We start from the raw sequence: 15,092 nt of genomic DNA, 5'->3' as shown, positions 1-15,092 counted from the left end.
TGACAAAAAGAAATCTTCCTGAAGACGATGGTTTGACAATCGAGTTTCAGCTCGAACTCACGTTGTAGGAAAATTTTCTTAAAACTTATTTTGCTGCCGAATTCTTTTAAAATGTATAACTCGAAAATCTGTTCTCAAAATAACAAAAACCCTCCCCATAGTGTTGGTGTGGACATCGTGAGGGGATTTTTCCTAAATACCTTCAAAGATTAATCGATTATCGGTAAGTTTAAAACGTTATGGAATCGCTTTTGTGTGTGTCATCGCTCTTGGTTATTCGAATCGTATCTTCTCACCGCCCTCGCTCGCCGAATCTTAATCGATTGCTCGCTTATCCAGACGCTTTTAATCGCTACTCTCATTCGCATCAACTCTTACGACCCTACTAATGGATTAATTTCGGGACGAAATTTCCTAAAGCAGGGGAGACGGTAACAACCCGCACTTTCGTGCGTTGTTACTATTTGGTACACTCGTTACGCCTAGCACCAGAGATTCGGATCATAATGTAACTATATCAGATCTATCGCTAAGTCGAAGTATAATCGAATAATTACGCATATTCTATCGCTATTACAAACCTATTTTCAATAAATTATAACACTCACGATGATGTTGAGTGAGGGCTTAATCTACCCTCCTCGATAACCGTGAGGTGTCAAAATGTAAACAAGCAACGCTAACAAAGACTATCGGGTGAGTACCATGTCTCCAGCCATCATGACGATGACGGCAACACGAGCAAGTAGTGCCCCGATAATTATTGTGGCACATCACATCGAAGAACGCACTCGAAGGCACGCGTAACTCGATCATCGCACCGAATATTGGATATATAGATACGTATATACGGCCCTTTTGTGTTTAATTATAATAAATAATTAAATAAATTATATAAATATATGAAATTATGGCTCAAACTGTCAAAATCGCACCAAAAACGAGGATCAAGGGCTCCCGTACGGACGGGCCAGCCAAACGGCTGGGCCAGTCGATCGGACGGGCCAGCCGATCGGCTGGGCCGCCCGATCGAACGGGCCAGCCGATCGGCTGGGCCGCCCGATCGGACAGAACAGCCATCCGGCTGGACCATCCAATCGAACGGGCCAGCCGATCGGCTAGGCCGTCCGATCGGACAGGCCAGCCGATCGGTTGGGCCAACCGATCCGGCCCACCTTTTTCCTCCTTTTTCCTCCTTCCTTGCCTATAAATACCCCCCTTCACCCTCCAAGCACTTGTTGTTGCTGCTGCCACTCAACCAAGACATTCCAGCCCCTTAATCTTCCGATTTCTCGCGATTCTTGTAAGTTTTTAACTCAAATCTTGTACTACTTCGATCTATATGCAATCCTTCATCTTTCTATCTTTCAAAATCCGACTTTTAACCATGAAATCAACGGATTCGGAGTGTTCTAGGGTGATGTCACCATGGAGTTCTTCAAAGGTGATGTCATCCCATGAAGAACAACTCAGATCCGAATGGTTTCCATGCGATTCTTCATGAATCTCGTCCAAATCCATGTTTTCTAATCGAGAAGCCATGGATTTGAGATGTTCAGAGTGATGTCATCACAAAGTTCTTATGAACTTCAAATGTTGGCCTCATTCCACTAAGAACAACTCAGATCTAAGAAATTCCATAAGGATAATCAAGGTTTTCATATCAGATCTATACACAAAAATGGTAGAAACAGAGCTTAGACCGACCTTCTACTCATTCTTAGTGTCGTGTTGGTCAGGGATCTGATTCCTACCGAAGAGACGACCCATTTCGGGTTAAACACGGAAAAACCGCCAAGAACGGCCAGTTCTGATGGAACGGGGTGATTCCCGGCCGATAGAACAGGTCGGAATTGATGGAATTTCAGTTGTTCAACGCGTCACAACAACGTCTCGACCAAAAACACCGAAGAACACTCGAAAATCATCGAAAACAGCTGGACAGGCTGGCCGATCGAGCGGCCCAGTCGATCGAGCGGCCCAGCCGATCGGCTGGACCAGCCGATCGAACGGCCCACTCGATCGAACGGCCCACTCGATCGAGCAGCCCGGCCGATCGAGCGGTCCATCCGAATGGGCCAGCTCAATCCAACTTTTCATCCAATTTCACGTAATTCGATACCGTTTGACGCGTAATCCAATACTTATGCAATTAGTCTGAAATCAGGACATTCTCAGGCACCATCCCGTCAATCCAACCGAATACGCACTGTGAGTATACTTGACCCCCTTTTTATCGAATTTTGGGTGTAACATACGTTCCTTACAAACCGAACTTATCAAACGAATGATTCAAATTGTCAATCTATCACTTGCGAATAACTGTTTGCATAGATATACATGATGCTAGTTGCATGTATGCTAGGACTTATACTCGTGACGTCCCACCCAGACTAGTATAGTACTATTGCGCCCGACGGGGTCTAGTTATGCCATCGAAGAGTCGAGCATCGAGGACTTAGCTGGTAGTATCAGTTTTGTGAGTATATATGTCGTGTATTACGTTTATGCATATGGAAATTCGCAGCACTTTAAACTATTCTACTATTACATATCAAACCTGTATACTCGCCAATACTTTTGTATTGACTTTATTTTAACGTATGTTGCAGGATTAGTCGAAATCTACATCAAATCAAGCTAGGAAGTCTAGAAACTCACCTAAATTCTAGGTTGACGGATTTGAATTGTTCGAGAGGACAAGAAATCTGTGATAACTTACGTGATTGTATTTTTTGTTAGTATGGGATGACAAATGTAATGAATATTATCGCAATATAGTTGTTATGGATTCTCTTGAGCAATCTGATTCGCCTAGTGCCGCGCCCCGGTGATTCCGCCATCGGTTGGGGTGTGACAGCCCGCACGTCCTGCGGACACGAATGCAGTTCCAAAAACCTGGGTCCGCGTGGAGCGGTTTTTTGCACTCTTGACTTTCTGTTTTTGGAACTGAAATGAATGAAGATCATTATTTCATTTCAAATTCTAACTGATTATCAGTTTCGTAACCGACATACTAATGACCATTATTTGGTCTTAATTTTGTTGATTTCGGTTATAGTTCTGGCCCTCGTAACCGACATACTAATGACCATTATTTGGTCTTTATTGTGTTGATTTCGATTATGATTCCAGCCCTATAAATCAAAGACTAGGCTGATCAGTTGAGACACACGAACAGCTTCTCTTATCTATCTCAGTTTCTCGCAACACAGCTCCTGTTTATTTTCAGGAAAGTGCTCAAGTCCGGCAATGCGCGGTGCTGCTTCGAACCGGCGTACCCTGGGAACAGACGACGAATCTATTTAAGGGAATTGTGTTAAACACAAGCCCGGTTCACTCGTTAACTGTTTCTGTTTCTGTCTCTTCACTTCTGTTTCAGATCATTTTCTTGTTCAATCAGTAGCAATTTAACTAACAAACTTAAACAGATTTTATTTACTGATTGTTCCTGTTTATTTTCAGAATGGAAACCCCTGTGACCACTACTGTTTCTACAGTCGTGACTGCTGTCATGACTTCCGCTGTTGCTGTAACAACTGGTCTGGTGACACTACTGCCGAATGCAGTGTCGCATGCTGAGAAACCATAGAAATTCAGTGGTGTGAATTTCAAACAGTGGCAGCAAAAGATGTTCTTTTATCTGACCACGCTGAATCTGGCAAGGTTCTTGACTGAACCGAAACCCCATGTTGAGGAAGGGGAAATGGATGCTCAAACTGTGAGCGCGATGCATGCTTGGAATCATTCGGATTTCCTGTGCCGCAACTTTATCTTGAATGGTTTGGTGGACACATTGTATAATGTGTATTGCAAAGCCAAGACTGCCAAAGAATTGTGGGAGTCTTTGGATCGCAAATACAAAACAGAAGATGCGGGCACTAAGAAATTCGTGGTGGCTAAGTTCTTGGACTTTAAAATGATTGACTCTAAAACTGTCATGAGCCAAGTCCAAGAGTTGCAGGTTATTCTTCATGATATTCATGCGGAAGGAATGATGCTCAGCGAGACATTCCAAGTTGCTGCAATGATCGAAAAACTGCCACCAAGCTGGGTTGATTTCAAGAACTATCTCAAGCATAAGCGAAAGGAGATGACCATTGAAGATCTTGTTGTTCGTCTTCGGATTGAAGAAGATAACAAAGTGGCCTTAAAAAAGACTGATGGCCCTGAAACTGTGAAGGCCAATCTTTTTGAACATGGCCAATCTTCAAAGGGAAAAAACAAGGACAGTGGAAAGGGTGGAAAGAAGGGTCATGGGAAACGCTCCAACCTTGGTCCGAAAGGAGGTGTTGGGAAAAAGAAGTTCCAAGGAACTTGTTATAATTGTCAAAAGCAAGGCCACAAGGCCAACGAATGCAAGCTTCCCAAGAAGGAAAATGATCGACAAGTGAACATGATTCATGAAGTCGACAAACTTGTTGCCATGGTCACGGATCTTTCGATTTTGGTGACCGAAGTTAATTTGGTTGGGCAAAATAACAAGGATTGGTGGGTTGATACGGGGGCTACCCGTCATGTGTGTTCCGACAAAAGCCTTTTCAACACCTTCAAGGAGGTGACAAATGGGGAAAAGGTCTTTATGGGTAACTCTGCAATGGCCGAAATTAAAGGCGAGGGGAACGTGGTTTTGAAGATGACTTCGGGAAAGGAACTCACGTTGTCCAATGTGTTGTATGTTCCCGAAATTCGTAAGAACCTTGTGTCGGGATGGCAGTTGAACAAGTTTGGGTTCAAAATGGTGATTGAGTCGGATAAGGTCGTGTTGACCAAAAATGGTGTGTATGTTGGTAAGGGCTATGCCCTCAATGGAATGTTTAAACTAAATGTAATTGTCGTGAATGCAATGAAAGAAAACGCTACTAGTTCTACTTATTTGATTGAGTCTTCTAATCTTTGGCATGGTAGACTAGGTCACGTAAATTATAATTCCATTCGTCATTTAATCAAACTTGATTGCATACCAACATTCGATATCGACTCAATTAATAAATGTGAAACTTGCGTAGAAGCAAAACAAACAAAATCGTCATTCAAAAAGGTTGAACGAATCACCGAACCCCTCGAGATGATCCACACTGATGTATGTGATCTAAAAGCAATTCCTACTCGTGGTGGGAACAAGTACTTCATCACGTTTATTGATGATAGTACAAGGTATTGCTATGTGTACTTACTTAAGAGTAAGGACGAGGCTGTTGACAAGTTTATCTTGTTCAAAGCTGAAGTTGAGAATCAACTAAATCGGAAAATCAAAATCGTAAGGAGCGACCGAGGAGGTGAATATGTTTCACCTTTTATTGACGTATGTGCAAAAAGTGGAATCATCCACGAACTCACAGCTCCTTACTCCCCTCAATCAAATGGCATAGCGGAACGGAAAAATCGTACCTTGAAAGAAATGATGAATGCCATGATGATAAGTTCTGGTGTAAACCAAAACATGTGGGGGGAAGCAATCTTATCGGCAAATTATGTGTTGAACATGATACCCAATAAGAAAAAGAATGTAACGCCTTACGAATTGTGGACAGGAAAGAAAGCACCATATAAATCCTTGAAAGTATGGGGGTGTCTAGCTAAGGTGGTGGTCACACCACCTAAGCGCCTACTAATAGGTCCCAAAACGGTGGATTGTGTACTTATAGGATACACCCGTCCTTATGGTCCTTATCGTTTTATTGTGCATGATTCCAAGAACCCTGGAATATGCAAAGGCACCATAATCGAATCTAAGGATGCAACGTGGTTTGAACATGTGTTCCCATGCTTAGATAGAAGTGAACCGAGTTCTTCTAGACCGGTTGAGGAAATTGTTCCCGAGGGTATAGCTGAAAACGATGAACCTCGAGAACAATCTAAGAATGAGGAAGTTGAAATCAGGAAAAGTAAACGGCAAAGGACTGAAAAATCCTTTGGTCCTGAGTTTCTTACCTATATGGTAGAAGATGAACCTCAAACGTACCAACAAGTGGTACATTCCTCAGAAGGGCCTCAGTGGAGGGAGGCAATCAAAAGTGAGATAGACTCTATCTTATAGAACCATACTTGGGAACTAGTGGATCTTCCTCAAGGATGTAAACCACTAGGATATCGATGGATTTTCAAGAAGAAGATGAAACCAGATGGAACCATCGATAAGTACAAAGCAAGGTTGGTGATCAAAGGATATAAACAGCGAGAAGGTTTAGATTACTTTGATACATATTCGCCAGTTACGCGAATAACATCCATCAGGTTGGTGCTTGCCGTTGCCGCCATTAGAAATTTGGAAGTTCACCAAATGGATGTGAAAACAGCTTTCTTGAATGAAATTCTAGAGGAAGAAATCTACATGGAGCAACCCGAAGGCTTCACAACTATTGGGCAAGAAAAGAAAGTGTGTAAACTTGCGAAATCCTTGTATGGATTGAAACAAGCTCCAAAACAATGGCATCAAAAGTTTGATCATGTCATGCTTGATGTTGGGTTCAAAATCAATGAATGTGATAAGTGTGTGTATGTGAAGGACACATCTGATGGATATGTAATTTTGTGTCTATATGTAGATGATATGCTCATTACTGGAAGCGATGACAAAATCATAAAATCTACAAAGAACATGCTAAAAGCAAGATTTGACATGAAAGACATGGGTCTTGCGGATGCGATTTTGGGGGTCAAAATCACGCGAACCCAAAGTGGACTCGTTTTAAGTCAATCCCACTATGTGGACAAAATTCTTGAGAAGTTCAATGCAAATGACTCTAATGAAGCTAGAACTCCACTTGACACAAGTCAACATCTAGCCAAGAATAGAGGTGAACCCGTAAACCAGTTAGAATACTCAAGAATTATTGGTAGCTTGATGTATCTTATGAGTTGTACTAGGCCAGACATAGCATTTGCTGTGAGCAAGCTAAGTAGATACACAAGCAACCCAAGTTCAATGCATTGGAACTGTATCACTCGGTTGCTTCGCTACTTAAGATACACTCGGGAATACGGGTTGCATTATAACAGATATCCAGCAGTTATAGAAGGACACTGCAATGCAAATTGGATATCTGACACGAATGATTCCAGAGCAACAAGTGGGTATGTATTCACACTTGGAGGTGCAACGATATCGTGGAAATCATCAAAACAAACGGTTATTGCTAGATCCACGATGGAATCTGAGTTCATCGCTTTAGATAAAGCAGGTGAAGAGGCAGAATGGCTACGTCAATTTGTTGAGGATATACCAAGATGGCCTAAGCCGGCAACGGCCATTTGTATACGTTGTGATAGCCAATCGGCACTTGGCAGAGCTCGTAGCACAATGTATAATGGTTGGAACAGACATATCAGACGTAGACATAATACGATACGACAACTAATCTCTACAGGAATTATCACTGTTGACTATGTGAGGTCAAAGGATAATATTGCGGATCCGCTGACAAAAGGCCTAAGTAGAGAGTTAGTACAGACGTCGTCCATGGGAATGGGACTGAAGCCCTTGAAAAATGAAGTTCATATGATGGAAACCTAACTCAATAGACTGGAGTTCCCAAGAATTGAGTTCAATAGGAAAACCTAATTGTATGAATAAGCAAGGTCACTGTGGGGGGATAACCCTACGTATTTAATAAGGTAGTTTATTATAAAGATTTATAAACTTCCTAGTCCATTCCTAAAAGTGACAAGTGTGAGGCTAAGCCTATGGCTTTTAATGATTCGACTAAAGTAAACTTACATAGTGAATCACCTATGTGAGAGAGAAGTGGGGTCGCTTCGAAGGGTATTGTTGGGGCACAATACCTTATGGCTCTCGCAGAACCAGGCATCATGTTCATGACCATAACGAACATAACTATGAGGACTTGACTTTGTCAGGGAGAGTCTTGTGTGAAGTGCATTGTCGTCTACACAAACGGCAAACGAGTTCAAAGACATCGAGTTCTACTCAGAGCTAGTGGGCTAAGTGCATTTCATGAGCGAAGGTTCAAAGGGTAACACCTACCTATCGTATGTAAAACTCAACTGCTGAAATGTAATAAGGAATTATGTTGTTTCTGAGATCGACCTCCATTCATGTGGGGGATTGTTGGAAATTTGTGTGTTGTGAATGGAAGTCTCAATTTGGTAAAACTCCTTGTCCCACATTGGAGTGGGAACAAAAGAATAGAGTATTTATAAGGTAAAAGGTTTACCTCATTAATATATCTATATGTCATGTTTTACCACAAGCCCTACCCGCGCGTGCGCAGGGGGGTGCAAAAAATGGAACCGGAATTAGTTGAACTCGCGTATGCCCGCACGTCCTGCGGACACGAATGCAGTTCCAAAAACCTGGGTCCGCGTGGAGCGGTTTTTTGCACTCTTGACTTTCTGTTTTTGAAACTGAAATGAATGAAGATCATTATTTCGTTTCAAATTCTAACTGATTATCAGTTTCGTAACCGACATACTAATGACCATTATTTGGTCTTTATTTTGTTGATTTCGGTTATAGTTCTGGCCCTCGTAACCGACATACTAATGACCATTATTTGGTCTTTATTGTGTTGATTTCGGTTATGATTCCAGCCCTATAAATCGAAGACTAGACTGATCAGTTGAGACACACGAACAACTTCTCTTATCTATCTCAGTTTCTCGCAACACAGCTCCTGTTTATTTTCAGGCAAGTGCTCAAGTCCAGCAGTGCGCGGTGCTGCTTCGAACCGGCGTACCCTGGGAACAGACGACGAATCTGTTTAAGGGATTGTGTTAAACACAAGCCCGGTTCACTCGTTAACTGTTTCTGTTTCTGTCTCTTCACTTCTGTTTCAGATCATTTTCTTGTTCAATCAGTAGCAATTTAACTAACACGACTTGCCCTTCTAGTTAACAGAATTACATATAAAATGACCGAATTGTCATTCTCGTTAACATAAATAATGGATGAATTTAACCCAGTGGACTAAAATGGCAACAATGAAACCTTTTTGGACCCACAGGTGAAAAATGAAACATTTGGACTAAACTGACAAAATGGTTTAAACCAGAGAGACTAAAATGGCATTTAACTTTTTTTTAATGGGGCATTTTGACCTGATCTAGTTTGACATGTCACTTGACTCACCCATGTTGCAAGAACTGGTTAAAACTCTGTACATGTATTTAATCTATGTTTTTGAAACATTGAATACTTAATACTAATACTTAGTGTCCAATTTAAAGAATTACATGATCTAATTATACAGTTGGAAGTGGTTGAAAACATATTGAAATTGTATTTGGACTCTTACAATCCACATTTGCCGAACCTTTATACACACACATTAGAGCTACAACTTCTTTTGTCATACTTTGACAACTCTATGATGCATTCAAGTTCATCCTGTTGGACTAAAATTGTTCAATTATTTGATATCATCATCAACAACTAATAAAACAAACAATTAATGTGTTACATTATAACATTTCAAAACACAAACTACAACCGTTTTCATAATCCAAGTTTAACGTGTCACACTTCCTATTGGAACTCGGGGCAAATTCAGCATAGAAGAACAAAGGGATGCCCGCTAGTGTTCCAATTATATCGTGTCTATTACATACCGTTCCTAACAACTTATTACAATCCTAAACTTACCACACTCGGAGTAATAATAAACCAACATAGGCTAAGGTAACCCGAACTCATTTGGCCCAGGACTAGGAGGCGTGGGCTTCGGTATGTAAGGCATAAGAGGAGTGCCATGCTCGATCGGGCCGGGCCTTATTGCCTTAGAACTTGGAACTGGGTCATTAGGGAGGTAATCGTCTACATCCATGCCTCCATTGTCACCTTCATCATGAATATAGTCCTGTAAAACGAACGTCAATGAAGTTTAAATTATATAATCCAAATTTCAAAAAATGTGTTTCAAAGTAGTTTGTAATCTTGTATACCTTCAGTCTCCTGCTTGGCTTGGTTAACTCCATCATTTTCTTATTTCCAACATGATCGCTGCCTGATAAAGAGAATCAGAAAATATTGATCAATGAAGACCTTTATACACAGAAAAAGTCTTGTTGACCCACTTAAATTGTACAAAAAGTCAAGAAATATTACAGTCCATATGAATGATGAAAGTAGGTGTGTAAACGAGAAAAACCGATCTTTAGCTACTTGAGATCTACTCGAGTTTGTTTGATAAACAAGCTCAAGCCCGAGCGTCACTTATTAAGCTCAAGTTGGCTCACAAGCCTTTATTCATATAATTTATTATTTAATATAGTAGATATTGGTTCATCCAATACAATGAACGTCACAGCTAAAATAAAGATGCATACCTATCACTAACACTACGATAGTAGTGCAATGGTTATTTAATCAAGATTAGAAACTCATGCACTGATGCACAATTAGAAACCATGGGACCCGCTCATTAAGTAATCAACTAGATGTTAATTTCAGCGCAAAATACAATCAACAACAAAAGAGGCAAATAACTAATACCCTCAGTCAGGTTCACCATTTTCTAGATCAAAGGGATACCGTGGTTAACATTTACCTAAACCGTAGTTGCAACAAAGAAAGATCCAACAGAAAGTACAAAAATGCATAGAGTAGCAGGAAAATGTAAATCAACAAACATGGGAATACATTACCAGGAGGAAGTGAAGACAGGCAGACGAAAAGCAAAGCTGTTCCAAACACCAAGAACAAGATCCACAATCCAAAACCCCCCTTCATGGCTCTGCTCTGCTCTGTTCTTTAATAATGAAATCAAACCCTGTGAACGAAAATATATATATGTTCTTCAGTAAATAATCCTCTCAACATATGAACAAACCAAAGCCCCTTTTTATAAAGCAGCAAAACTGGAGAGAAAAGAAGGTGATGATAGTGTATTGAAGAGGGTCATGTGGGTGCTCCATTGATAAAGGAAGGAAGGAAGGGGGGGTATTTAATGAGGAATAAGGATGTGAAGGTGATTTGTCTTTGTGTTGCAGGAGGAGGAGTAATGGTGATTCGCATTGAATGCCATGAACAGAGAGAGAGAAGAGGTGATGGAATGCGTCTGAAATTGTGCATTTTGAACACTTGGAACCAACACGATGCACCTTTTCCTTCCTTTCCTTTTATTGTTTCTTTTATATAAAAGCTTGTTCCATAATCTAACGACAACCAACCGCTTCTTTCTTTTTTAACACTAAATTTCTCTTTAAAATTCAAATATTTAAAGGTTTTTTCTTTGTCAATGGACCACCACTTTATTGTTATTGTTACTGTTTCTGGTCCGAATAACTCTAAGATTAGTTGTGTGTATTCATCACCAAGGGTGTAATTTCTTTTAGGTTAATGGGTTTCATGTTGTTGGGGAATTTTGTATACCATGGATGAGACATGTACTCATTCTCAGATCAAATTATTTCGATGGTTCTACCGAATAATTCAATCGGATACAACTCTGATTAAGAAATCGAACAAACAGTATGTGTATTGATGAATTCGTAATTGAACCAGAGAGAACGACCAAGAACTGTATATTCGATTTGGGGATTGAATTGCAGATAACTGTCTCTGGGCGGTTATAATTCAATTTTTTAATAAATTGCCAACTTTTTTGTCTAAAAAGATATGACGAAATTTTTAGAAAAATAATTTTCTAAGGCGTTTTTCATTAAGCAATTTAATTTTTTCCAAGGCAGCTTGACCCCAGCCAGGGGCTCGGTCCCTTGGACCCCGCCAATGGTTGCAGCCTCTTGGACCCTGCTCCGAGGATCGCTGCCCCCGTACCCCCGCCAAGGGGGCGTTGCCTACTTGAAACCTCCATTCGGGTCTCCGCCCGAATATTAGGAACTGTAACAACTCAAATAAGCGTGTTTAACTCTAACTTTACCTTTTTTGAAAGTAGCTAGGAAATTAAAGAATAAGTTGTTTATTTGAGAAAACTAGAACTACGACCCGCCGCATTGTGGCGGGTATTCTTTAGTTATAACTAAGTCGATTTAAGACGTGCACGTTATGTTGAACCTGTCAAACGGGAAAAAATAGACGATGTAAAAACGTTCACCCACACACGCACGTTGCGTCGTGTTAACTCGCAAAATTTAGAACGAAACGTAAAAACATTAAACCAAAGACGCACGTTGCGATGTGTTAAGTCACAAAATTTAGAACGAAACATAAAGCGAAAAAATTGCGGAAAATGAAAACTATAAAGGACCAAAGTTGAAAGTAAAAAAAGTTGTAAGGATAGATTGCAAAAGATAAAAAGTTTTGTGTTATAAGTAAAAAAACAAATAGTTTTGGGTTAAAAGTAATTAATGAAATACTTTTGGGTGAAAAGTAAAAAATCAGTTTTTTTTGTGAAAAACCCCCAAAGCCAATGTTACAACAACCATTTGCATAACCATTTTTCTTTGAAAAACCCCCAAAGCTAAGATTACAACACATAAGTAAAAAAAAAATCAAAGTTGTTAAATCGCAAAAGATGGAAACTTTTGAATTAGAAGTGAAAAGTCAAATTAATCAAAGGGGTTAAATTGTATAAGATGGAAACTTTTGAATTAGAAGTGAAAAATCGAATTAATCAAAGGGGTTAAATTACCAAAGATTAGGACTTTAAACTTAAATTGCCAAAGATTAAAACTTTAGGGTTAAAAAGGAAACAAAGATTAAAACTTTAAATTAAATTGTCAAAGATTAAAAGTTTAGGGTTAAAAAGGAAAATTCCATTTTTTTTTGTGAGAAACACCCTAACCCAAAGTTACAACACATGTATGCATAAAGATGTTGCTTCTTTATAATGTTTAACTAGAAAAACGATCCCCATGTTGCGGCGGGGAACTTTAAACCATGTCTATTGGAAATGCCACATAACCATAAATAACCATCAAAATCGGAAATGCTCGTATATAAAACCAATAAAAAAACTAAAAGAAACTCCATTTTTTTAACATTCATGTATAAAAATATAAGATAAAGCCTCTAAAAAAGAAGCTTTAAGCTTCCAACTTGTACCATACAAGCAAAAGATGCAAGTAAAATAAAGAAAGCATGGTGTACAAGTAACAATAAACTCCATTTTTCTTTTAACATTCATATATAAAAATATAAGATAAAGCCTCAAAAAAAGAAGCTTTAAGCTTCCAACTTGTACCATACAAACAAAAGATACAAGTAAAATAAAGAAAGCATAGTGTATAAGTAAGAATGCACAACAATGTTGTAAATTATATATTATATAATATATAATATAATGGGAACCAAAAGAAAACATATGCTAGAAGACGATTAAATTCAAACAAGCAAATATATTTTGGAAGGCAGTAGATGTCGAAATGATATTAAGATCTTCAACCGTCCCTTTGATCAAAGTAATAAGTGCTTGGATGGTTTATGAACATAATTGATATCAACAAAGTAATGAGTGCTTGGATGGTTTATGAACATAATTGATATCAACAAGTGTATTAGATTATTTTTAATAGTGTTAGGAATTCAAGAACATAGCTTTAGGATCAAATACAAAGCTCTTAAAAATAAGAAGTGTAAGCTTCTAAAAAAATTTACCAAAAAAAAAAAAAATCTAAAATCTCCCACCCCTCTCGGCAATTTTTTTGCCGAGAGGAGTGGGAGGTTTAAGTTTTTGGGTGGGGTGAGAGTTTAGGTTTTTTTTAGGGGGGGGTTAGTTTTTTTTTTTTTTTAGTTTTCTGGGAGGTGGGGAACTTTTTTTTAGGGGGGGGGGTAGGTTTTTTGGTGAGTTATAGTTTTTTTTTTTGGTGGTGGTGGGGTGGGTGTTTAGGTTTTGGGTAGTGGTATAGTGAATTTAGATTTTAGATTGTTGGACACTTGTCACTATATAATGCTTTCTTACACTTCTTACTTGTAGGAGTCATTTAGAATAACTTAACCCAAGAACATAAAGTAACAGTAGTAAACATCATGTATTATAAATCCATCTTTTTTTTAGTTGTAATTGTATTAATACAAGGTATACTACTTACAATAAAATATAAGAATAACTGTTGTTATTACTATTATAATTTTTTGAAATTATAAATAATATACCCAACACATTACATATAACAATAATAATGGACAATCGGCAAGAAAAGTTATAAAATCCCATAATTTGACACTATGGGAGACACACCATGCTTCAGTTTAAGGGTGGAAGCAGTGCTTCTCAAATGGGGAGTTGTAAACTTATTCTCTAGCATAATATCATGTCATGTCAAGTCCTTACTCTACTTTGTATTTTGCACTCAATCGGTATGGGTGCTCAAACACATGCAGAGTAATAAACAATTTAAAAAAAATGTGATTGGTTGAAAGAGGTTGGAGCCCACCATTAACCCCCTCTCTCTTCTCTCCCCACACCGATGACTACTCACTGCCTACACTCCTCCCCGCTCACCGCACAAACACCGACAGCCCCTTCCCGATCGGTAAAACCGACTCCCCGAGCCGTTCCCGATTACACTCCTTCCACAATCCACCCTAACAAATTTAAAGAACAAAAAATTCTCGAAAACGGTTTGGTTTCCCAAGAAAAATATGCATTTACTCCTAAATTTATTAAAATAATATTAAAAGTTGAATGGAATTACTGAATTAGGTTTGATAAAAATATAACACACTTTTTTTAAATACAATTTATCCAACTCTTGTAGCTTCCACTCTAAATATTGGTGAGGATATAACTTAAGGTCTTCTCATAAAATAGTGTTTCTAGACAATGTTTTAAATACCGGTATGAACTGGCCGGTTATACCGGTTAAATCGTATATCGGACACGAGTTCGGTACGATAAAGGCCGGTAAAACCCGAATATGGTATGTCTTATGTACCGGCGGTAAATCCGGTTCTACCGGTTCAAACTATTGAACCGGTTTGCATTATCTTAAGACTTGATTTCTTAATTTTAATAAAATACATTATTAAGGTAATATTGATCTTTCATATTTCCAGTAATTAACCTAGTGCCTTCTACTCCAATATTTCGTCGTTGTTGAAATTGTTACTCACCTCATACAATGCAATATTGTTTATAACTAATAAAAATATTCTTAAAATGCTTAATAGTTTACAATAAAATAGTTGTTTTTAGATAAAACTATGATCAGCTACATAAATCTTAGTTGAG

General features: G+C 38.8%; 2 protein-coding genes across 5 annotated transcripts in view; both read right to left on the bottom strand.

The window, feature by feature from the left end:
• LOC110890630 overlaps window positions 1–15,092 on the bottom strand; it is a 101,176-nt gene that overhangs the window by 43,708 nt on the left and 42,376 nt on the right. The window lies entirely within an intron of this gene.
• The window catches only part of LOC110890632, a 38,984-nt gene continuing 33,290 nt past the window's right edge, over window positions 9,399–15,092 (bottom strand). Inside the window, exons 2-4 of one of the 3 annotated variants that reach the window (XM_035979157.1) lie at window positions 10,606–10,730; window positions 9,904–9,965; window positions 9,399–9,818 (exon numbers count right to left, since the gene is read on the bottom strand). In XM_035979157.1, coding sequence (XP_035835050.1) covers window positions 9,636–9,818; window positions 9,904–9,965; window positions 10,606–10,690 — 330 coding nt within the window. In that variant the 5' untranslated portion in view covers window positions 10,691–10,730 and the 3' untranslated portion in view covers window positions 9,399–9,635. Of the gene's footprint in view, window positions 9,819–9,903; window positions 9,967–10,605; window positions 10,980–15,092 lie in introns of those variants that run through there. The other 2 variants (XM_022138244.2, XM_022138245.2) reach the window with 2 other exon arrangements.

Source organism: Helianthus annuus, chromosome 11, assembly GCF_002127325.2.
Source record: "Helianthus annuus cultivar XRQ/B chromosome 11, HanXRQr2.0-SUNRISE, whole genome shotgun sequence".
Lineage (NCBI taxonomy): Eukaryota > Viridiplantae > Streptophyta > Magnoliopsida > Asterales > Asteraceae > Helianthus > Helianthus annuus.
Note: the sequence above shows the minus strand (reverse complement) of the source record. Positions and strands in the feature narration are given on the sequence as shown.